At 44.4% G+C, this 24,991-nt stretch overlaps 1 protein-coding gene across 2 annotated transcripts; it reads right to left on the bottom strand.

Annotated features, from left to right (window-relative positions):
- Positions 1-328: 328 nt before the first annotated feature.
- TFAP2B (transcription factor AP-2 beta) lies at positions 329-24,732 on the bottom strand. 2 transcript variants are annotated; one of them, XM_063097643.1, is made up of 7 exons: positions 24,652-24,732; positions 19,885-20,343; positions 15,054-15,114; positions 7,530-7,749; positions 5,771-5,889; positions 3,528-3,669; positions 329-629 (listed from the first exon to the last, which is right to left on the bottom strand). In XM_063097643.1, exons 1-7 carry the CDS (start codon positions 24,730-24,732, stop codon positions 329-331), a joined length of 1,383 nt encoding a protein of 460 aa, XP_062953713.1. The 2 variants fall into 2 exon arrangements, with proteins under 2 accessions (XP_062953713.1, XP_062953714.1); XM_063097644.1 differs by lacking the exon at positions 24,652-24,732 and adding an exon at positions 21,583-21,609.
- Between the last annotated feature and the right edge of the window lie 259 nt (positions 24,733-24,991).

Here is a 24,991-nt window from a genome sequence, read left to right as displayed (position 1 = left end):
TTATGTTTATTTTCCAAAGGGAGGGGAAATCATGGTTTTCTTTTATTATCAGTATTACTAAGCTCGAAAGAACCGAAGTGGAAAATCCGGACGGTTGTCTCCAAGTGTATCTTGAAATAGACACTGAGAACCGATATTGTTGCTCCGTTGTACGCCTCAGTTTTTTAAAAGTTATTTAGCTTTTTTTTTTTTAATTTTGATTGTATGTGTATTCTACCTAATATAATTCTTCCAAAGCCAATCCAATATTTTAAAGCTAAAATTAGATTTTTTTTTTCTGTTTTCCTTTTGTATTTAAAACATTTTTCCTTCTTTTTAAAAATTTTTTTCATTTCCTGTGTTTCTCCTCCTTGTCGCCAGTTTTACTACCTGGGCCTTCCCCAGACGTGTGCCTGTTAGTTGTGGTGTTGTTCAAGAACATCTTGTCCATGCCTTTGAGCGCCTCGGTGAGATAGTTCTGCAGGGCCGTGAGCGCGGCGCAAATGGCCGGGGCGCCGAAGCCGTGCGTAATGAGGCTGAAGTGCGTGAGGCAGCTCTGGATCCCCGGCTCCAGGATGGGGCTGGGCCGGCTGTTCCCGATCGGCGTCCGGTCCTGCGCCAGCAGATCCGTAAATTCTTTACAAAGTTGCCTGAAAAGGTGTGGGGGAGGAAGAGAAAATTACCCTCAGTATCGCTGTCACTGACATTAGAAAGGAGACGCTCACACAAGCCCAGAGGCTCCGGTCACCGAAGAGCGAGGCTAATGTGGGCGATTCCGCTCTGTTTCCTTTCCCAGCGCTCTCCTTTCTCGAGCAGCTGGGACTGGAAGAAAAGTGGGGGTGGGGAGGTAATGCACCCCTTCCACCCCAAAGCCTTGCTTCCCTCCCCACCCCCTTCAGTCTTTCCCCTCTATTACAGGACAGCATACACTCTCCAATGGGAAATTCGCTAGGCTTTAGCATTTGATTTTAAATATTCAATAATTTTGAGCTCTCACCTGGTATTCCTTTTGAGCCACTTCCCCCTCCTCTCTCCTGCCTTTCCAACCTCTTGGTAATCAGGCGCAAAAAGCCCTGAAAGATTTAGGCCCCTCGGCCACAAGCCTGTCCCTGGCACCGAAGCAGATTGCTGGAGCCTTGCATGGCCCAGGGCAAGAAACTGTTTATTCTGGGAGAGAATGCTGATTCCATTCAAAGCAAAAACCTGTTTACCTGCTGTATTTGGGAAGGGAGATATTTTCTTCTTTTCTTCCTTTTTTACCCCTTTCTTTCGTGTAAGCATAGGCTACTGAAAATCTTTGCATAACAGGATCGTTGTCAATATAAAAGGATTCCCACATAGTTTAAATAAAACCTAAAGGTATACTGTTAAGACACTAGGGAGGATAGATTTTTATTTGTTGAAGGTTTTTATTTCCTCAAGGCATCCACAATTTAGAGGAATCTCCCAGCCTTAGAAATCCTACCTGCCTAACTATGGATTGAGTTTATTTGAGGAATTTTTAATATTGGAGCTGGATGGGAGGGTTTTAGCCCTCAAGGTCAAATGGCTTGGCTCTGCAGGCAGGCAGAGGCACAGCATCCCAAAGGCCACTGCTTTTCACAGATTGGCAGACTTCTCCTGTCCACCTGCCTCCGCCCAGTCTGTGGGTCGGTGAGGTTTCAAGAAAAGCAAACCTACAGCACTCTAGTTCCAGACCTGCCTCCCCCATGGGATGGCCTGACACCTGGCCTGGCCAACAGGTAAACAGGGCTGGTGACTGAATGTGAAGGACCCTGAGGCATCTTTTCCCAGGGTGCTACCACTTTGGCTATATTAGATGGAGAATAGCTCCCCCCCCCCCCCCTTGCAGCAGTTGAAATGTTGTTGGTTTAAAGGCTGGTGGATAGAGAACACTAACAGGCAGTCTTTCTACCCTCGAGTTTCTGCATTTGAAATACACACACACATCCCCACAACCAGGAAGAAATTGGTAATGGTTCTGACCAAAGTAGGGTAGTAAGCCGGAGATACTTCAGAATCACCTGTGGGGGTTCCAATACATACTCCCAGGCCCTCATCTCCACTGACTCCAATTCAGAGGGTTTGAGAATAGCTCCATGCATAAATATCTTCAAAAAGCTCCCCAGATGATTCTGAGACCCACCCCAGGTTAAGAAGTGCTGGCTTAAGAGAAGCCATAAGGCTTCACGGAGGGGGTAAGTCTGTGTGTGTGAGAGAGACAGTTATAAGCATTCCTTAGGGAAATGAAGCAGTTGTTCATGGAATCCTGTTATTTGATTTGTACACTTTGGTTTTATTTTTTTTTCCCCTAAAGTACCCTTTATCTTTCATAAAGCACCCACCACCCGTCACCAGGGCAAGAGGTACTAGCAGTGCAAATCTACTAAGATCTATTATTATATTATATTTCATCAGAGGAAAACCCACTAAAAAGAGGGTGGGTGCCAGGTTTTGATAATTGAGAGAGATGGTTAAAGTCTTTCTTCAGTTTGTACTCATTACCAAAGTGCCAAAAAGGAAATTCTGAACTGGGGAGAACAAATGCTTAGAGTCAAACATTTTAAATCTTCAAAGCCCAAACCAAGGTCTGTAAGCAATTAAAGTTCTGGGACATTAATATTTTTTGACCCTGCGGAAAGGGGCAATCAAATTCCAATCACGTCTCAAAAACATCTGGACAAATTTGAGCAAATGATTTTTCAGCCTTCCATATATTTCTTTAAATTACGCTGTCAACGGGACAAACCGCGTCCTGGAGCACTAAATAAATGAGCGCCGCTGTTTGGGTCGCGCCTGCGAGAGAAACGTGCGGGCGCACGCAGCACCGCCCACTGCAGGCCTGAGCCGGCCATAAAACATCAACAATATGACACCGAAGCCAAAGACAGGAGTAAATCAAATAAATAGAAAACCCACTCTAAAAGTTCAAATGAGCTCGAGGCCTAAATTTAGCCAGAGATTTACTATTTTCCCCTCTGGAGTTGTAGTAAATTTTACAAGTCTGTGGAAGATGACAAACAGCAATGTTGGAAACGGAGTAATTAGAGCTGTGGGTAGAGATGGGTACACGTGGGTGACATACAGACACCCTGAGTGAGCACACGTGGCTGTGTGGATATGATAGGCAGAGAGGTGTGAAACCCAGGCAGAAATATACACCTGAGATCCAGGGAAGAGCTGGACCAGGGACCCAACCAGAAAAGGTCTGCCTGACATCCCCAGGGTTCTAGAAGAGAAGTGTAAAAAGCCTGGATTCAGATTAATAAAGCCATTTTCCCCAGACGTGGAAAGAGAGACAAGGACTGAGACAATCCTATAGCCATCAACTTTGTCCTCCACCCCTTCAGAGGGGGTGAGGAGAGCTGGGATGGCTTCCAAGCCAGCACGCCACAGTCTGCAAATGCTACTTCTATACAACCCACTTGAGCCCTTTTTCTGCTCCACAAAGGAAGGTCTGCACTATCGCTCCCCAGGGCTACCTCCCAAGCCAGGTGGACCAACAGGGTGGGAGTCAGGGATAAGGGCCGAGGGTCTGGGACACTCACTTGGTAGCCAGCAGCATATTCTTTCGGGAGTGCAAGTCACTGGGGTCTGTGTGCTGCCGGTTCAGATACTCAGAGACAGCTTTGGCGGGAAACTCTGTTTCGCAAATGTACCCAAAATCCCGAGCTAAGTGAACAGCTTCTCCTGAAAAGACAACAGTGGAGGTAAGAATCAGCACCGTGTCCCTAACATCCCAGGGCAGGAAAACTCCCTGGTCAATTCTGTTTGTATTTCCAGAGGAGGCCAGCTACTTACTGGAGTCAAAAGCAAAGCTGAGACGGATGCCCCAAATAAAAATAATTCTTAAGTTGTAATTCAAGTTGATGGGACAAACTTTGCTCCTACTGCTCTTTCAAGCCTCTCCCTGGGCCAAGTCCAAATTAAACAACCCCTGAAGAGTGGAGTCTCCCATACCCTATTTGCTTTGTCTTCAGGAAAAAGTGGGCCAATAAATTCAAGAGACACCTTGCAATTGAACCTAGACATTTGGCTGGATATTCGAGTCAGGTTTCTTTCTTCTCATTAAAGCACCCATTATACCTGCTTTAAATAAAATTTAAAAGTCACCATCATCTTCCTGTAATTGTTTTAGAGAAAAAAACCCTCTTATTAACAACTAATATATGAACAAATCCATGTTTGTATATGTCCACATATAAATAATATATGTACAATGTACATGGAAAGAGTATTTGTATCCAGCAATGAAATAATTATTTTTGTCATCACTTTTACTGCTAGATGGGTTTTTGGTTTCTTCCCTTCAGAGGTTTTTGTCATCATCTCGCTACTTAAGGACTTTCTACTGCATAGAGATGACACAGCAGCTATAGCAAACCAGGGCATATAAGGTATACTCAGCTTATGTGGAAGCCTTTTGAATAAAGCATTATTATCCTTTAAAGGACAGCCTTAGGGGGTTGATGGAAGATCCCAAACATGAAAAAGGTATGTTGAATTATCCCATATCTACATTATTTTTAAGGTGCATGACTTATTTTTAATCATCATTATAATAATAACAACTAAAGATTTCAGGCACGGTGCTTATGTGGATTCGTAAAACCAAAAACTGCCAACCGAGTATTAGAATTTCAGTGGCTTTCTAGTTTCCTCCCTTCGCCACCAAAATCCCTATCTTGGGCCAAGATTACCTTGACTGCTTTTCAAAATGAGGACTGTGATATTAGCAATTCCCTGAAGGGCAAAATGTGAAACCCCCAGGCTGAGAATCAACTGCTAATAAGTGTGGTCTGAAAATTCAGTGACTGTTGCCTCTGGAGAGTAAGTTTGGGTCAAGCAACTTTGGCTTGAAGATGGCAAAGTGCAAGGCATATAACTGTTATGATGTTATGGTTGCTGTGTTAATATTCTAAGATCCCCTCCTCCAAAAACCAACTCCCTAATAGAGTGTCAAAATATCGCATCCATAAAAATGGAAAGAAAAATAAGACCTATAAGCTAGACTCTAGAGACAATTCTGTCTTTCTCCATTAGGGCCATCTGGCTGTATTTCCTATGCCTTCCCCATCCCACAAATTCAACTGCAGATCCTTTTGTTTCTGTGTAGATGAACTTAGTTACTGTAAATATCATCTCTAAACCCAAACTGATAAGCAAATTAGAAGATGCATATTACAATTATGACCCTTCAATTTACAGCTGATGAATCTACATTAAAGATCATACCTAACTCTCACCAAATTTTGCTAGGCATCATTGGTCTCATTAAGCTATCAGTATTTTAATAACAATAAGTCACAGGTAATCAGCAAGAGATTGGGCCCTGGGAGTGACCTGAGTTTTAAAATAGCCATTAGGGGTCATGAATACAAAGCGTTTTTTTAGTACTGACAATTCAGAGGTAAAATCTGGGAAGGAGAAGGGGTATAGAATGGATTGTTGCTTACAAAGTTACTCTTGTAAGAGGTCATATAGAGGGTGTTTCAGAGACTGCGACCCCCACGTGGCATCAGAGGTGACCCCTGCCCTTGTTTGGAGGCTGGACCTGAGCACTCTTCAGGGCTTAGGGACCCTCCTACACGTCCCTTGGCCTCTCTACAACTGATGGCTCCCTCTAAGTAAAAGGACCTTTGAACTTCTCTCAAGCAGCCGCTTGACATCCAACTCATAGGGGCACAACAATTGCAATGATTTCCAGTTAATCATGAAATGTATAAAATGTCAGCCACCAGCCGACACTTAAGCTCAGCCACTTCGTGAAATGGCCACACGTATTGCTTACCTTCCACCAGGGAGGTGAGTAACGTGACATTTGCTGCTTTGCGCCTGCCCGCGGGTAAATTCAAACCGATTTTTTCTAGCCTTTCTCGCAAAGATCTCCCCCCATTTTTCGATTTGGCTCTGAAATTGCAAGAATTAACATTCTGATTAACCTCAGAGTGTTCCTGAAACAAAGTTTAGATTTAGCAATCTAAAGCCCAGTGGAGCTTGAAGAGGTTTTAACTTGAGGTTAGCACATTTTCCCCTTCCTTTTGGTTATTTGCTGATAGTTTGCTGAGGTTTGCTTAATTTCTGCAATACAGAGCATTAAAAAGAAAAAAAAGAAAAAAAAAAAAGAGAGTCTTTTTTAAATCTCCTGAGGAAAAAAAAATGATACCAGATGGGAATAATTGCGGTGTAGGTTGTGGGTCCAGAGAAGGTAGAAGTGGCACATATACGTTCCCTCCTTGTCATGGAGCCAGTGAGGTGAGCAGAAACTGGGCAAGCACCTTGATGGAAAGAGGAAAAGAGCCAAGTGGCTCAGAGAGGAGAAGGCACTTGCTGAAACAGGTGGGCTTTGCAAGGAAGAGGTCGAGAGTTGCTATATAACAGAGTTGTGTTAGGAGAGGAAAGACTGAAATACAAAAGTGATGGTGATGATAATCATAATAATGATAAAACTAACACTTTTGAGAGTTTAACTATGTGATAAATATTTTATATTGATTATCTCACTTAATCTTAAAGCAAGTTTTATACACACATGCCCAATGCTCAGAGGGTGACTGAAAACTTTCATACTCTGTGGCTCGCTTGAAAACTCAATCAAAGTAGGGCCAAGCAAGAGCATTCAAAATGAGAAAGTTCCTGGGTCGCACACTTAATTTCTCCCATGGCTCTCCCTGTCTGTGCTAAGGTCTGGGCAAAAATGCAAGGAAAAATAAATAAATCAGTTACTATGACCTTTCTTGCTGTACTATTTATTCAACCACTTTTAGAAAACAAAGTGGGTTAACTTGAAAAGTTCTGTCTCATAAAAAGTCACCTTCATATCAGAGACACAGCAAAAGGGTTCAGGTGTTGGCAGGGACTATGGGAAAGGATTACCTTCTCTACTTCCACGAGGAGACAGTCTATGGGTTTGAATGTTGGGGAGCATCTGAATGGCCCGAAGCGATAACTATTAATACTTCCAAAGTAGCAGTATTGCTATTTTTGGTGGTGTTATTAAAGTCAGGAAATCATGAATCTAGAAAAGAGGTTTTCTGACTGTGGGGCACAATGCATTAGTGGGTCTTGAGACCACTTTAGCAAGTAGCCAACTGAATTTTAAACAGATAAAAAAAAGTAGAGAATTATCAGAGTACATTCAAGGTATGAATGGAGTTGCTTAATGAAACTTCTGTTTTAGACAGGTGCGCGCGCGCGTGCGTGTGTGTAGATTCTGGGTCGCGCTCTTAGGCTTGAGAATGCTCTCGAGGTGTCCGGGGGAGGTCGGAGAGAGCCAGGCTGCAGGCGCGGAGAAACGGAAGGTTCCCAGGGCCCCAAAAGCTGCGAGAGCGCGAGACTGCGCGTGCGCGACGCGAGCCCGCGGGGGTGGGTCCGAGGGCGGCGGTGTTTGCGCGGGCGGCCCCGAGCACGTGGCGGCCCAGGCACTCCGCACGCTCAGCTCGGGGACAGCGCTCCGGCCGCCCGGTCGCTAGGCAACCGCGTCGGACACGTTGGTTTTCGTTTGAGCCTTCTTCCCCCACCCAATATAAAAAATGGGTTGGGGGGTTTACCTTCTGAGGACGCCGCCGAGGAGAGACGCATTGAGGCATTCGGGGGGCGAGAGCCGTCTCTGCACTTCTCCCACAGTGACTTTGTACTTTGAAGTTGAACTGAGCAGAGATAAACGTCCGGGGACCGAGCAAAACACCTCGCCGGTGTTTACTGACATGCCTCCCAGGAAGCCATCTTTATTCATCATTAGAGAAGTCACAGATTTGGGAGGAACCGGAACTAGAGAGAGAGAGAGAGAAAAAAAAAAAATGCCATAAAGGTGACCGGGTTTCGATCCTGGTGACCGGTTGATAGAATGTGTCATTGCATGAGACCACAGGACAGGCGCCAAGTGGAAGCTGGGGGAGGAAGTGTTTGTTCCAGTGAGACTGCCGTGCGTTCACAGCACTGTGAGAAAACAGATGGAAAAGCCATCACTCCTCTGGAAACTTACCCCATGTGTGTAGACATAAGAATGTCGCTTGCCACAGCCCCGCTCATTACACAGATCAAGAAAGCATGCATTCCAGAGCTTAGATTGTGCTGTGAAATCAGAAAGACCCTATTCCATCACATGCTAGCTGTGTAACCTTGGACACCTCACGGAACCTCTCTGAATCTGTTTCCTCATTTGTCTCTCTAGGATAATAATGCCTATGTCATTTGGTGCTGAAGTCTGAAGATGATTATTATCATTCAATGGTATAAAATGGTAATACCAATGGTCTTTATGGGACTCCCCCTTCTCTAATACTGCACCAAAATCTATGGTCATCACCAGAGACAATCGGGAGGGCGGGCACCATCAGATGTTATGCCCAAGAACAGACAGGCAATACCACTGAGTGGGAGAGTTAGACCCCAAAGAGCTGCTCCTCTTTTTAAATAAGCCACATTCTCTCCTACATAACAAAAACAGATTCATTTAGAAATAAACCCAAATGCTCATCTCCAGTGAAAGCAATTCCAGTGACATGAATTTTGTTTACAAATTAAAGCACCGGCTTGTGATTGTTTGGAGGAGTTATGATTTACAACAGGTGCCCTGATCAATCAACCAATCACTCTAATTCACATGAGCAGCGGTCTTGCCTTGCCCCAGTTGTTTCACTTTGGCAAGTAATTGATAACAAACCGCACTCAAGGTATGTTTTATGCAGAAGTTAATAACAGTTGACAGCTGGTTGCCACTGCTACCCTGGTGCTTTCAGCCTCTCCAGCCTGTATTTCTGTTTAATTGTGTTTCAGTGTCATCTGCAAGTCAGGAAGAGGTTGGGCTCAGTGGAACCAGAAGTCTGGAGTGAGGTGCGACAGTCAACCTCCCAGATCCCTTGCAATTTTGTCCCCTGGACTTACACACTGCTCAAGCCAGTTTTTTCCTCCCATAGGTTCTTGAGGCCACTGGGCAGGTGATTTTTCCTTACTTGCCTTACAGCTTAGTTTCTTACATTAATATATGAAGCCCCCAAATCTTCACAGTATTTGTTGATCACCAGCCCAGGAAATTTATTGAAATGTACATCTGGATTGAAAAAAGAGGTTTGTACCCCTACCTCTTTGGTAAAGACTGTCTCTCTCACCCTATAATCCTGATGAAGGAAAGAAACACTTTTTTTCTTTTTTTTTACCATCTGGGGCCTAGAACCCTATATGTCAAACAAGATGCATAATCTCCCTTGTACTGAACAGACTAACCAACACCAAGTATTTTTGTAACAGTTTATTCTATCTGCCACAGATTACAACATTCAAACCTCCGCATTTGTTTGGAGACTCCTAAAAGGCACGTAGGCCCTAAATCTTTTATTTTCTATGAATTGCATTTAGCCCTTTACAAATACCTTGTGGAAAAGAGCCTTTCTAGGGGAATGGATGAGGCAAAGAAAGTACTCTCTTTTGCTACTTCTTGGTAGACGTTTTAGGATCTCTGGTTCTGCCCATGGAGCCCAAGACTTTGTCACAGGTGGATGAATGATGTTAGGTAACATGGTGGATCTTCTGCACTGTCATGGGGGGGAGGCACAGAGGGGACTTCTTTCTGGTTCTCCTCATTCTCATAGTGAAGTTGCTTCTCATTTGAGAATGAACCAGTGAAATGTTGAAGTGTGAGTATTAATCAGACTTGAGTAAAATGTGGAGTTAAAGTCACTTAATAGATGGATGACTGGGGTGGGAACACCCTGACATTTAATTCTCCTACACAATATCCACATCAATATTAATTGATCTTGTTCTTCACAGCAGTCCTGATTTTCATATTTCAGACTCATATTCAAGGCTCTAAACAAATAACTTATGATAATGGGAATTGACATTAGTAAACTTGGAAAAACTTTTCCCCAATATATAGATGGTCCTTTGTAGTTTTAATATGATGTTAACTATACAAATCGTATAAAAATCTCATCTTTGATTCTTAGCAACCTTTTTATTTTTAAATTCTATTTAGGAAGAATATATTAACAACAACAGAAAAACCCACTAAGCTGAAAATACTAAATTCAATTCTTGCTTCCTATACTGGGTAACCTAATCTTTCCTAAGGACTGGAATTTTGCCTGCATCTCAAGTCCCAGATGCCAAATCTTTTGAAAACCCAGACCTTTTGAGACACTTTATAACCTGCCCTCTAATTTCACTATTGTTAATTGCCTGATTTACCTGACAAGAGCTGTTTCCTTTGGGGAATGTATATTGCTCCCTCCCTTGGGCTATACCTCTCTGCATATACATTATCACCTAAATACTCCCAATCCAGTCAGCTTCTGTCAGCACACCGCTGTCTTGGGGGAGAGTGTACATTTCCATTTTCTAATTTAAGTATCACAATCATGTTTCCACCCTCTATCCTCTTATCCTCAGCTTCTAAACCTCTCTCCTCCCCTGGCCTAGTGTTGATACCCTAGACTAGACCCTACACATTTCTTCCAACTTTCTTTTAGGTTCATAGCTTTGTTATCATTTACTCTCCCACCTCGCTCTCACACCTGCTTAGTTCAGCTGATTAACCCCATATTTTATTCTCTTTGTCTCTTCCCTTCTGCTTTACTTCAGCTTATCAATAAACCCAGAGAGCAACAGGGCCCGGTTGATTTGTTAGTAATTATGAGCACACTGTTCCTGCTCACGGAACCCAGAGATGACTGAGATAGGTTTAAAGCGACAGCAGGAAATGGTAAGGAAATGGAGCATAGCAAAACTCAGCATGAAGCTTTCAGTTCTTTATATGTTTACAATTTTCTGTGCATACATTAAAAGTGTTTTTTTTTTTTTTCTCTCCAGTTCTCAGTTGGATAGCACAGCCAACTTCTGGATATAACACCCACAGTACTCACTTCTCCCTTTTTCTCTGCATTATGTTGAAAAGAAGAAAAAAGGTTTAAAAACATAATTATTTCATTTCAGTGGCTCGAGTTTTATTTAAGAGAGAGAAAGGAAAATGATTAGACTAAATATTATTCACTAGTGAACTGTATGGAGCTAAAATGTTAATAGGATGGCTCTTAATCTCTACTCTTTAAACTTAAGTGTGAAATCATAGCTTTGATCTGCTGGTGGGGAGAAGGTAAAAAATGAACTTATAGATTTAAGCAGTTAAGTCTCTCTGAAAGGAACTCTGATTTAAATATGCAAACTACATTGGGAAGCAACCAAAAGGTTCAGCATTGATTCAGAGTGGCCCCAAAGTGAAATAATTACTTCTCACCAGCAGAGTACCCTCTCCTTACTTTACATCATTTCTCATCTACCTGAGGGTTAAATCGTATTCCACATGTATAGCACAGGTATAAATATGAGCACTGAGATTGTGGAAAGAAAAATTTAAAAATTTCCACAAAGAAAGTTGGAATATAAAAAAACTGCAAACATCCAGTATTGGCATCCTTTAGGGGCAGAGTCTGAAAAGCTGGAAACTGAGTTGTGTCTTATCACTTATTTGGTGTGCAGCACCTTGAGAATGTCATCTGTCTTCTCTCAATTTCTGCGGGGTGGGGAGTGAAGAGTGTCTAACCTTTCCAGCTTTGAAATTCTATGAACTATGATCACTCCCTGGGTGGCTGGAATGTATCTCAGGATCTCTAGCTGATAAATAGCTATTGGGATCCAAGTCAGCACTGGAAATGCTCTTCCTTTGAGAGGAAACTCATTCCTTTCAGAGGCTCTGATAGACCCTCAGTGCTTTTTACCTTCTAAGTCAGAAGGAAGAATCCCTACAGAACCATTGTAATTGAAATTTGGCAATTTCTTTATTTCCTCTCAGAAGAAAATCCACACCAACCAAAGTGTTTATGTGGGGAAGGGGCCAGAACTAATGGGGGGAAAAAGTGGGAGAGAGGGGAGGCTGAACTGAAACTAACCAAACAGGATATCCCTAAGACCAATGAAAATGCCCCACAGTCACAACATTTGAACTTTGGACTCCAGCCACCCTAGTCTTTCCAAGAAATCCCAGCATATTTTCTGCTGTCTAAGGTGTCAAACATTGCATATTGGCTTCTGAGTGCACCAAAAACTTTTTCTTAAAGCCTAATTGATCCTTTTATTAGTTAGGCTATATGATGGTGGCAGTGATCACTCATACTAGCTGAGCACACCCCCTGCCCCCTCCCAGATTCCTAACCTTAATGGAAGTGAGAGTTAAGAATGATTTTTTAATGTCTTGTTGGATTTTTAGACTGTTAATGTACCGAATCCTTCTCATTATTACTTTATTGATTGCTCATTGACCAGCCTCCTTCAAATCGTATTAACCACCCTCTGCCAGTTTAGATTAGGAGAGTTTAAAAAGCACCTTTCATTACTCCACTCACTCCTGCCATGGAGTTGAGACTAGGCAGCTTAATGGGAGCTCTAATGGGGCAGCTAAGAGGAGAGGGGCCACGGTCCCTGCCGATTGCATTAATAGCTCAAAGGGGGCCAATACAGAAAATTAGCCGTAAACGAGCTCCAGAGATCTTCAAATGAAAGAGCCATTTATCACGCTGGCTACCTTCACTCCACTCGTTTGCTCTCTCTACTGGGAACAACTCATTTCCTCTTAACTAAATTACTTCAGAAATGTCAGCTAAGCCTAGATAGCAAACATAACAAGAGAGGGAGCTTATAATCTATGGGGTGAAATCAACATGGGTGAAAAATTAGACTGGTTAAATTTGAGGAGGGGGCTTTAGAGATATAGAGACATAGAGATAGAGACATATCTTTTTTATGCCCAAGTCATCTGGCTTTATAAGCACAGAGGCAGAGACACCCAAGGCCAGACCAGTTTCTAGCCTTTTATTAATGAGGTAGAATTTTAAAAAATCTGTCTGAAAGCCCATTAGAAAATAAATAAAGTAACTGAGTCCCCTGCCAGTTATTAAAACTGAGCATAATTTTAAAAGAAAACTTTCTCATATCTTTTACAAAATTAATCTCTTGGAGACATCCTTCATGGGGGGGAGTAGACAAAGATGGGAGACTAGAGGGCAGGGAAGAGGCTAACGAACCCATAACTTTAAGTGGTTCATAGTGAGTTAGAAAAATAAATAGACCATTATTCCTATTTTGCTGATGGTTTTCTGAATAAAAGGCATGATATTAGGATCTTTTCTTGATGTAATAAAGCAAATATCGAAGTATTAAATAATGAAACTGACCTAACATTTTCTATTCAGACCATACCCCTTGAATCAATTAAAGTGGGCTGGAGTGCTACTTAGATGTTTTAAGCTGTACAATTTTTCAAAATGCTTTTGGAGAAATAAAAAGTACTCCAGTGTTTCCAAAAACAGAACCATCAACTTTAGTCAATATTCTCCTTTTCTTATTCCTAGAGATAACTTTATACACAGCAAAATATTCTCATTTTGCTGACAAACATATACAAGCCCTGAAACCAAATCATCACACATCTAAGAATATTTTCAGCTCTGTTTTGCTAGGCAAGCTAAATTCCAAATATTTTTATTGGCCTGGTTATTAATAACATTTCTGATTGGTCATCTGTTGGGCATGTCTCACTGCAAGGCCAAATGATGTTGCTAGGATACGGAACCCTGAGCTAAACGGTTCTAGCTTTCCATGAAAAGGGAGGAGGAACTAAAACAAAACAAAACAAAAGCCAATGGAGAAGCTCCTCCCCGACCCCACCGCAATCAACCAGCAATTAACCAAAAAAGAAGACCCAAGAGGAAATGGTGAAAGTGAGCTTGTCAGCATGTAAGCCCCCAGCCTGAATATCTTAGCAAACTCCAAACCTGGCATTAAAAACAGAAACAATATTATCTAAAGAAGAGAGGGAGAGATGTTTGAGCGACACTTAAAAGAAATAGTTTTGCCCCAAACCTTACTATTCTTCAGGCTATTCATTCCCACACCAAATGGCATCATTTCAAGTACTGCTTCCCAACTGTTTAATGCTACTCTTTCTGTTTTTGTAAAAGAAGAAAATTTGGAATACCTCACCCTGCTTGGAATCTTTATTCCACCGCCCTCCTACTATTCCAATTGACTCTGGATGGATTACTTTCAAGAGCATCTTTTAATTGTTTTTGTGAATGTCAAGTGGCTCAAGTGAATCATAAATGACTGAAGCTGGGGATTGTTGACACCAAACATGAGGACAGCTTTTTTTCAGCATCAATAATAAAGGGTTACAGTAGTGAAAACTGTATCTTCAAATGCCAATTCCTGTGATAATTCAAGATTGCACTGTTTGCACATTCAAGCTCCTAAATTTGTGGCATGTGAGTGACATTCAGGCCTTTCAGCAGCCACACTAATCGCCAGACATTCTCTCAGTGACTGTCAGAGAAGAGTAAAAAAAATTAAGCAGCTGCAATACGCCCGAAATGAGTTATTGTAATTACATTTAATTAGTTTAATTAGTTAATTATTTTGCTTACAGCTGTACAAGAGACTGCAAACATTTGTTAATATCACATGCCCTTTAACAGTATGGGGTGATTCCACAGTCACACTAAATCATGAATGCATATGTAGGAAGATTTAGAAATGTGCATAGGCTGTCTCAGCTTCTCAGGATGCGCATATTTAGCAACACATTTGGCACAATTAAAAAAAATAATAAAAGAAACCACTCATAAAACATAGAGAACTGGGAACAAAATTACCACCAAAAAATCGAATACGAAAACAACGAAGAAGGAGCTGTCTCTCAATGACACAGGGTTTAGCTCGGCAAACTCGTTATCAATAAAATAATTATAGCACATTTTTGAAACCAGTGTCTTCCAGCCAGTTGCACACGTGGTGATAGTTCAATTATTTAAGATATATCTCGAATGTACCATGAAACAAAAGGCCATAGTTGCTGTCCTTCTGTCTCTCTAACCCGGGTTGCTGTCTATGGTTTTCACTCTCCCTTGCCCCATTTCCTTTTTTCCAATATGCCCTTTTACCGAGTCTGACAGCCACTGTCCTATGATGCTAAACAAACATTTGGTCTCATAAAATAATGAATTCCTCTAAAGTGAAAATGCATCATAAAGATATTAATGCACAGGAAAACTTTGCTTACTTTTGGGGGAAATAATCCATACCTTTTTTAATGACAGACTGGTCCAATAGATTCATGCCGCTGTTATTGGCATCTTCAACTGACTGTGAATATAAAAACATCACTATTCAAATTGACTGGATATTAAAGAATTGCACACATAAATCATGTCATTCCAAACTGGAGTTTCTGTTATTTCCATTTATATTAATTCATGAAGGGAGGTTTTATTATTATCATTATTACCTCCAAATAGACATAGAAATGAAATTCACCCAAATTATAAATTCTTCCAGTGGAAGAAGAGAAAAAAAAATGGTGAGAGACTTCTAGGGTACAATATTGGCTTAGTTATTATGTAAAACAGATATTTCATAGACGTATAAACCTTTATATTATATGCTCATATGAATTGTGAAGATTTGGCAACAGCCAAAACACTTTTACCAATACTAGTAAGAGCGGTATCTGTTTTTCATTCTATCCCAGTGCATCTTAACCCCAGAGCCATTTTACAAATACATAATAGTTTATATTATGGGATTTTAATTAAAGTCTGAGCAATTTGGAATGGAATGCAAACAGCAACACATAGGAACATGTTTGCAAGCCTCCAGGACCGCACACCCACTGCAGTCCATACACGTTCCTGTGAGCTACGAGCTTGTTGCTGTACAAAGACAATCCCTCGCAGGAGCGGGCACAATTTACTCCCCCTCCTAACTCTGCTGATGCTACCTCCCAGCAAGGAGCACACCTGTTTGGAAGGCAGTAACGACAGACACACTGACATACACAAAAGACCTGGATCCTGCCCATCAGCATCTAGGTAATCTCAAGGAACATTCATCTTCTGTGCCACAGTTTCATCCAGAGAAAGTCTCAACCCTGAGCATTGGCAGCACGTCTTAGGGGGAATAGCTGTTGGAGTGAGTTTCTGACTGTCAAGATGCCCATGAATGGGGTTCTGGCAGTGCATCTAGGGCATCCAAAAGCAGTGGGTTCCCTCCCTCCCCAAACCCCTACCTCCAATAAAAATAAATGCTAGGTCATTCTGAAATGTACAATTGGTTTCCTTGACTCTTACAAAGCTCAGTTTGGACCAATGTGTCACCTGCTCTATAGAGACATGAAAAGCACAGGGCTTGAGAGTGAGGTGGTGTTTTCACAACACCTCCCACCCACTCACGTTGCATCCCCAGACAGGGTGTGTGTTCATCACAAGAAAAAGACCGTCTATCCCAAACAAGCAGCACTTTAGAAATGAGATGATCTAATCATGGAGGGACTTGTTGATTTGGTTTTTTTCATTTTTAATAGTCATTCTTCTGTTCTCAGAAAGGTGAGGAAAATTGTTATTCTCCATAAGAACTGTTTTCCGTGTTGCAACATGCCGTGTTCATCTTAAGAAACAGTAAAACGCCGTTTAAAAAAATACTTCATGTAACTTGTTCAGAACTCCTCAGGGGGGCCCGCCACGCACACACACGTGCGCACGTACACCCGATTCACGCCTTTCTATGCTCGCATGTCTACAGTGGCAATGTGTTCACACGGGACAGAAATATTCACCTGTGTCTGTGGGCGGACAGACCCCCTCACACGGGCCTGGACCGGTGAGCCTCCACACCTCACCTTCACGTTGGTACGTAAGTATGTATCTATGCCTCATCAGCGACGTGGGGTAGTTGTGGTAGTTAATGAGAAGGCTCTTGTCTGATTTTCTATCTAATTACGGCCGCCTGCTGGGTTTTTGTACAGGATATTCACGCAGCATGCTGGCGCTTAATCGTCACAGGGAGGATCGTAAAGATTTAATTAGGACTGCATGCGGAAGCGCAAAAAAACAACACAGACTCGTAATTACTAGACTTCTTTAGTTAAAAGTGATACCAGGGGTTGCTTTAAGACACTCGGGTGTGTTTGAGTGTGTGTTTGTGCGTGTGTGTGTGTGTGTTTGGCGGGGCTTGACTTAACATCCTTGTATGTTTATACTCGTGGGTGGTAGAGGTGATGGGAGGTTAGAAAGCAAAGATGGGAAGAAGAGGTTTGCATGGCAACAAAACAAATCCCAAACCAGGTGTCATCTCACGCCCTTTTTCTGTCTTTGCATAGCTCTTTTTCTGAGTTTTTAACACTGCACCTCCCAACCCACATACAATGAGTGAAATGTAGCATACCCAGAACCCAAACAGCGATTTGCTAGTTTAATAGCCCCTGTGAGTAAATTGAAATAGAAATTGACAGGGTTTTATAGTTTCATTTAAAAAAAATATTAGAAGCATTTGGTTAATTAGCTCTCCTCCTCTTCTCTCACGGTCGGGCGGTGGCCCTGCGTGTGTGTGTCTGGTTCGCACAACAACCCCCCAGCCCTTGACCCAAGACCAGGCAGCGCCCTCGGGGTCTGTCTGGTCTGTGCCTGGGGGGATTCGGAACACACACCAGGCCCTTGAGATCGAACAAGTGAATTTGAGGTCCAGGCCGAGGCACTCTCCCGTCCCTTTTAAAGACTATGGTAGCAGCCCACCCATTCTGTAGCTGTACTGAAACGTTGCAACCCTGACCACCTTGTGTAACCTTAGCCCTTGAGCTCCAGATTCCCAACTCGGAAGTGGATCCTTCCGGATGGAGCAGTTGAGTCGCAGTCTCTGGATTCGGGGGGATCTGTCCTAAGTACACCACTTCCCCGTCTTTGGTACTTGCTCCGAGTCACGTCAACCGTCAACCTCGCCCTGGCCTCAGGAGGCCTGTCATCTCAGCGGAGACAGGGACCGTTCCTGCCCCTGTTGCTTCCCTCCTGGGACAGACGCGGGGTGCATCCCCCACGACACCTTGCACTGAAGTCGTCCCCCACGCCCCTCGCCAGAAGGTCCCGCGGGCTTCCCCACTTCGCCAGGCCACTGGCTGGGATGAAGCTGGGGGAGGAACAGGGCGGGGTGGGGCGGGAAGCCTGCGGGGGTCCCGGACTGCTCCTTCTCTCCTCTGGGCTCTCTCCACCTTTGTGGTCTATATTCCCCACCACAACAACTCGGCCGCAGTGCTCAGCTCACACAAACACGGTAAATCCTTTCCGATGCTTTGACAAGGGTGTTCTCCCACATGTACACTGACTTGATCTTGTTTTTCTCTCACCCGTTGCATTTTGCTAAACACTTGAAAACTCTCACAATTCTGTCTTTAAAAAAAATCTGAAACCAAGGAAATCTTCTCCCTCTTTTGGGGGAAGAATTCCTGGGTTCAGTTGCCTGAGTTACTGGCCTGCAGGGTGGTGGTGACACAGCCGGTGTCAGCATCACCAACGGTAATGGTGATGAGTTGATCCACTTTCATTATCCAGCACTTTGAACCATCCTCAGAAAGGTTAATTTAAAAACTTTTCCCTCCAAGATGCATATTACCCCAATTCATTAAAAAAAACAAATATTTTCTTTCTTCTATGGTATTTCAAAAGGAGCAATATCTCCAAATAGGGGCAGTCAAGCTCAGTTAAATGAACAAAACCATCACTCTTGTTACTATAGGTAAATCCAGCCACAAATCAGGTGATTCTGTCTTTTTGGAAAACAATAAATAACTGATTAAAAAAAAAAAAAACAGTAAACCACCATAAATCACACACAACATTTCATGCTATCACCACATTTTAACTGTTTAAAAATATTTTTTTTTTTCCAGCAAGGTAAAGAAGAATGACTCATGCACCCTTTTCTCTTTCCCAATTTCATTTTCCTTTGCTTCAGAGGTATGCCTAAGATGCATAATATATACAACTATGCTAATGAGACCAAAGAGTCAATTAAATATCTTTCAATCATATTTATCTTTTTAATAGACTATTTAAATTAAGGTAAAATAGGAGAACTGCTCAGAATTGCCCAGACAGTTTTTAGGAAGAATCTCTTTGATGTTTCTTTGTTTGGTTTAACCAAGTATTCTCAACCAAATCAGACTTCATTGTGTAGGTTGCAGATGGGATAGTGGGTGGGTAGGAGGAGTGTTTTGAGACTTTTGTTTTACGAAATAAACAGGTGATGCCTCTTCAACTGGGATAGTGGCATTGGGGAGAGAAGAATGTTAATGGAGGGGGAAGACTGGAGAGGGAATTGGAGAATATTGCTCCACAATTATTTAATGGGCCAAAAAGTGAAAGAATATCCAATATGGTCTCTGTCCTCATGGACTCCCAAACTGCATTATGGTTTTCTGGGTTTCTCTCCCATAAATATTCCATTTCTCGAGAGGTGACTCTAGAACTCTATTTTGGAAAAGGTCTCTGCGGCTTACGGGACATTCAAAGCAAAACCTGGCTTAGATGAACATAGCGCACATCTTTCTTCCAATGTTCATTATCATGCTTAGCAAAATCTTTGCAAATTCCGGAGGAACCTCTGGAGCATCCAGAGGCTCCTGCACCTTCATGCTGGAGTCCTACTGTTTAGGCAACCAGGTCTTCACCTACCAAATCAGAGGGACAGGCCCACTATGGGGGTGTGCATGCTAGTGGCAGGGCGAGTAAGGGAGTATGAAGCTTGCTCACACAAAGCACTAAAGAAAATGCAGGAGTCGGATAGCTGAGGCAAGACAAAAACACCAGCCTTGATTCCCATGATGGTAAACTATCAAAACACATACATATTTTTCTCCTTCATGATTTAATTTCTAATGGTCTGGCCTTTATATTTGGATCTCCAGAAATTGCCACTACAGAGCCATATATATATATACCCATAAACAGTTAGATATGTTCTGTCCAGCTAGTCCTGTTCTAAAGATGCGAACAACCTCCCCCAAAGGAGGCAGAGCTGCCCCTTTCCTGCCCCTCCTCCTCCCGGGGCATTCCTTATTTATTGTCTTTTTTGTTTGTTTGTGATTACCTGGACGTCTTCGATGCCGGGATGGCCGAGGCCATGCAGAGAGAGGCTGTCACCCATTCCCGCATCCAGACCGTGGTGCGCCGAATGCAGCAGCACGTCCGGCCGGCGGACCGAGTGGTAGTCCCTCCGGGGGTCAAGGCCCGAGAGCTGGGGCAAGGCGGCCCGAGGCTGGGGCAGGAGAGAGCCGGCTTCCGAACCCACTTCTTGCCGCTGTCGTTGTCCCCAGGGGTGCTGCTGGGGCTGGTGCAGTGGGTTCAGGGAGTAGGGGTCGTTGACGTGGGAGTAGGGGTCCTGGCTCTGGTGGTAGGGGAGCGGCTGGTAGGGAGGAGGGAAGTAGGGCGGCTGGAAGTCTGACGACGGGGTGTGGGACAGCGGCGGGGCGCTCGAGTAGGGTCCTTGAGACACCGAGCCCAGCTGGGAGAGTCGTGAGCTGTGGCTCGGGACGCCATCGTGCCGGTCCTGGGAGCGGAGATAGAGAGAGAGAGACAGAGAGAGAGAGAGAGAGAGATAGAGACAGAGAGGAAGAAAGCAAAGCAAAACAAAACAAAACAAAAAAATATACGAGCGACAAATGGAGAAGTCCGATTTTTGTACGCTCTTCCCGGGACAGGGGAAGAAGCAAGAGTCTGAAACTTAGACCCCCAAGTTGAATCAGAGGGCCACATGATTTCAGCAATTCCAAACGCGAGGCTTTGGGGAGAAAATGGGGGGGGGGTTACCCACTTAACTAACATCTGAGCCTTCTTTTGGGAGTGCAAAGCAGGAGAAATGGGAGCGGGTAAAGAAACTGTATGGAGGAGGATTCTAAATGCCTTAATTAAAAATGTAGGAGTCTTCATTATGGTATTTGCTCTTCTGGGTGTTCTAAACTATTTTTTTCGAACTCTTCCAGAGGCCCAAAGCACAACAAATAAAACTTCAAAGTATGTGCTGTGCTGCTCCTCCTGCTTAAAAACCAACTTCTGCCTTTACTAGCAATGCAGCCAGCGGATCAGGAGCTTCCCATTCAATCTGATAATTCCAGGAGCTCCGGGGAATCTGCCTGATCTGAGTTCGCAGTCACCCCTCCCTCCCCGAGAGGAATTAATAACTTAAATAGTGTTTGATTAAACAGCTCTCATTCGAAATCATCTCCTAAGCCCATGTTAAATTGAGTTATGGTTCTCAGGAGTTATTCCTAAGTTTGTTGGTGTTGTTGTTTTAACATCTGATGCTATTATACTCTAGGGTGTAAAAATGAAGCACTTAAAGTTGGGAAGGAGAGAAAAAAGCCCAGACAACTTGTTCTTAGTCCTATCTGGAGTGTAAGCTAAGTGAAAGGAGAAGGGGGAGGTGTGCGGGGGAGGCAGGGGGCTTTAAGTTTCTCTCTCTCTGTAAAAATGCCATGGTCAAGTCCCCACAATTCTTTTTGGAGAAATAGTCACCCAAATTTCCAAACTGCAATGGCAAATAAAAAGTTTTTCTGTTCGGCCTCCCCCCTCCCAGCTGACTCATGGAGCTCAGACGGAGAACACACAATGCAGAGAGAAGCAGCTGCAGCCTCGTCCAATTATGGTGCTAAATTACCAAGCCAAAGGCGCTCAAAGGAAGACAGAGAGAGCCAGAGAGTGTGAGACACACACACACAGAGACGCAGAGACAGAGAGACAGTGAGAGGAGGGAGCATGCAATTCTGGTACAACGTGAATCCAAACTCACCATGGATGAATAGGTGTGGACTAACATCTGGAAAAAAAAGCCTGGTTACTGCTCAAAATCAAACAATGATTAAAAAAAAAAATATTAAGGAGTCCAGCAGAGAAGCGAGCTGGGCACAGGAGACGAGCTTGAGGTGTTTCCAGGACAAGCCATCAAAAAAAAAAAAAAAAAAAAAAAAGAACCCCCCCCCCCCCAAAGATTGGCGATGCCTGTCACACACAGACAGAACTGTTCATCTGTCTCTTGCTGTCTTTTTGGCCTCTTTTCTTCTGCCGTTCTTTGGGGCTCCAGATGCAGTCCTCTTCCACCCGAAGCTGGGCTCAGACTGCTCGGGCGCCCCTTCCTCCCTCTGCTTGCCTACACCGCCTCATAATAATTGATATTCATGACTATTAATATTACACGAGTACTTTAAAGGGAGAATGGAGGACAAATGGAGCGTGAAGCAGCAGCGAGCTCAGAGCTCCCCTACTATTGTAAATGACGTTCATTCAGTGGAGAATTACTAGATGTAATCAGACGAGGGGGCTGGCAAAGGCAGACTGGGGAAAAAGTTTAGCAGGAAAGAGGCAGAACTTCAATTAACTGAGCCGGGGACACGCGTAAAGCAGCCCCTGCTCCTTTGGACAAGGCAGTGAGGGAGAACGGCTCTGGGGGCTCGTATAGAACGTAGGTGTCTCCTTGTACCTGGAGAGAGACTTTCCTAATGGGGGCAATTGATCGTCCTGGGTGCTTAGTGTGCAGATTACAAAACAAAGTAAAAAGGCATTGCTCATCATTTGGAGGGGAGAGAAAAGTAAACCAGTGGGCTCAGTTGCTCAGAGTGACATTGCCAGACTTTTCCTGGAGTGTGGGAGATTATGCTCATTTGTTATAGGACGCAAGCACGATGGGGGCTTTTCAGCCCTTGTTCGGCCTTTTCCTCTTTAGTACTCACACAGTCTGCAATTTTTAACTCGATTTAAAATATACGCAATCAATCTTCAAGTACACTAAACTTATCCTTTCCAGGCAAAGCCAGGGGCAACAGAAAACCTTTTTGGATGTTTCAGGAACCCGTTCAACTGGCCTGACTGCCATTTCTGTTAAAGTTCAACCTTAGTCCAGACTTAAATAGGCTCCTTCCACCACGCTGCGGGTTCTCCTGTGTTTTTTTTTTTTTTTTTTTTTTTTTTGAGCAGAAAATTTAGACAGACGGGAATATCTGTAACGTTCTCTCTCGCACCCTCTCTCCCTCCCCCTTTTCTCCTTTCTCTCCCCCACCCTGCACTTCACTCCTCCCTCTTCCTCTTTCCCTCCCTTTTTCTTCTCTCCCTCCCTCCTTTTCCATGTAGCCAGTTTACTTTTCATAATCAAAGAACGAGTGTTACTCTGAACACTTTTTAGCACCCACTGAAGTCCCTCTACTTATACTGCGAGCGGTTTACACCGTGGCCCCATTCCCGCCAATGTCATGCCCACTCCGGACGCTCCTGTTCTTTCAGGCAGTTCCAGCGTCTTCGACGTTACCATTATTCTGCCTGTTAAGGAGAGAAAAGGAGGCAGAACCGAAACAAACGCCACCAGGCGCGGAGGCGCGGCTCTTGGGTACAGTCAATAAGCAGCCACAAAGAGGAAAGGGAAACCCCAAGTATCGTTTCGCAGAAAGACGAATCTCTCTCTCACATCCCAGAACTAGGGTTCAGGGATGGCCAGAGCCGGGGGACACGGCGCGGGCTCTGGCCGCTGCCCGCGGGGCGCTCGTCGGGGCCACAATCTGCTTGTAGGAAGGAGGACCGGGCCGGCCGCTTCTGTTAAGTGGCTCGTTCTCAAGGTCCGCAAGGCGACCCTCTGCCGGGCTCCCAGTCCTGCCGGAACGCGGCGGGCTCGCGCTTCTTTCCCGGCCCTTTGCGGAGCCTGGGCGCGTCCCTCCCGCGACCGCTGGGGCCGAGCGAGCGCTGCCCGTTCCCGCCGCCCGCGCGCTGCGTCCTTCTCTTCCGCTTCTCGCCAACTTTTCCTCTGGCCGGTCTCCAGGGTCCCGCTCGCCCGCTTCGGTCTTCTCCCCTTCCCAACTCCGCGTCGCTTCCCTTCGGCCTTTCTCCAAGCTTTTCTTTCTTCCCTCCCTCGACGTCTCCTCGGAGCCTTTGCTTGTTCCCTTCCCTGGCACTAAACGGAGTCTCCCACGCGAGGTCCCTCCGTCCCCTGCCCGTCCCGCCTGGCGCCCCGCGCCCCGCCCGAACTCCCGCCCGGCCCGCGAGCAGCGGAGCCGCCCGGCCGCCGCCTCATTTCTCGCCCGAGACCGAAAAGGGCCTCCGCGAACGCGCTCCCGGCCCCGCGAAGGCGGCAGGCGCCCGCCCGGGGGTGCGCAACTTCTCCAGCCCGGGGAGAGCCGCGCCAGTCTCCGCGCTAGAGAACCGTGCGCACTGAGCACAGGCAGAACGCTTCGTTACAAACGCCCAGACACCGGGCGGCTGCGATCTCCGTTTGCACGCACCGACCCTCAAAGAAGCAAAGCGCAAGAGAAAACGATCGATCGTCGGCTACGGCTCCTTACGTGGTGCTCTCTCCGTATATCCGTCCATCTATCCACCTCCCTTTCCAATTTTCTTTCTTCGACTTGGATCCGTTTGTTATCGATTTCAGAAATTTTATTAAAAATAAAAACCCAAAGCCCGAATCTGTTATAAACGAGGCTTGAGAACCCAATTCTCTCCCACACTCAAAACGAGGAGAGCCCCTGCCTTTATCAGAATCTCTATTTTCTCTGACCGTCTGCCCACATTCAGTAGCACCACGTTCCCCACCAGAGCCTAAAAGGGTGGGGGTGGGGGTGGGGGGAAGGAAGAGAGAAACAAAAAGAAAAAGGAAAAAACCTCTTAAATTAAAGTTGCCCGATTTCGACCTGAAAGTCCTTTTTCAGAATGGCGAAGTCTCTCCCCAAGCCAGCTTTCCTAAAAGTTAAAGAAAGCTGAGAAAACCGACCGGAAATCTACGAGTAAATAGCTTAAAAATATATAGCAGTTGGGGTGTCAATAAGCTCAAATTCGCTATCTGCAAAGCTCTAAGATACATCTTGGGGTGTCGACTCACCTCATAGATATCTTCGTACTTGACATTCTCCACGAGCTTCCAGAGCATGATGGCAGCCTGGTCTCTAGGAGGTGAGTGCATTCATGTGAGGAGCAGATGTCTGGCTTCTCAGGACTCCGCTGTCTGTAATGATCCATCTATAATTGGAAATGGGGGATACACACCAAATCCGACGCTCCTCTCCCATCGCAACTTATATCTGTTGTCTCAAACAATAGGCTGGAGAAGTAAGCCTCAGCAAAGGGAAAGACATTATTGCACACACAGGAGTTAGATGCAACCCACAGACATATATATTATAAAAATCATAAACACGTATTTACACCCAGACATCCACATT

The sequence above is a fragment of the Cynocephalus volans genome, chromosome 5, assembly GCF_027409185.1.
Source record: "Cynocephalus volans isolate mCynVol1 chromosome 5, mCynVol1.pri, whole genome shotgun sequence".
Lineage (NCBI taxonomy): Eukaryota > Metazoa > Chordata > Mammalia > Dermoptera > Cynocephalidae > Cynocephalus > Cynocephalus volans.
The sequence above is the reverse complement of the archived record's forward strand: the minus strand, read 5'-3'. Positions and strand labels throughout refer to the sequence as shown.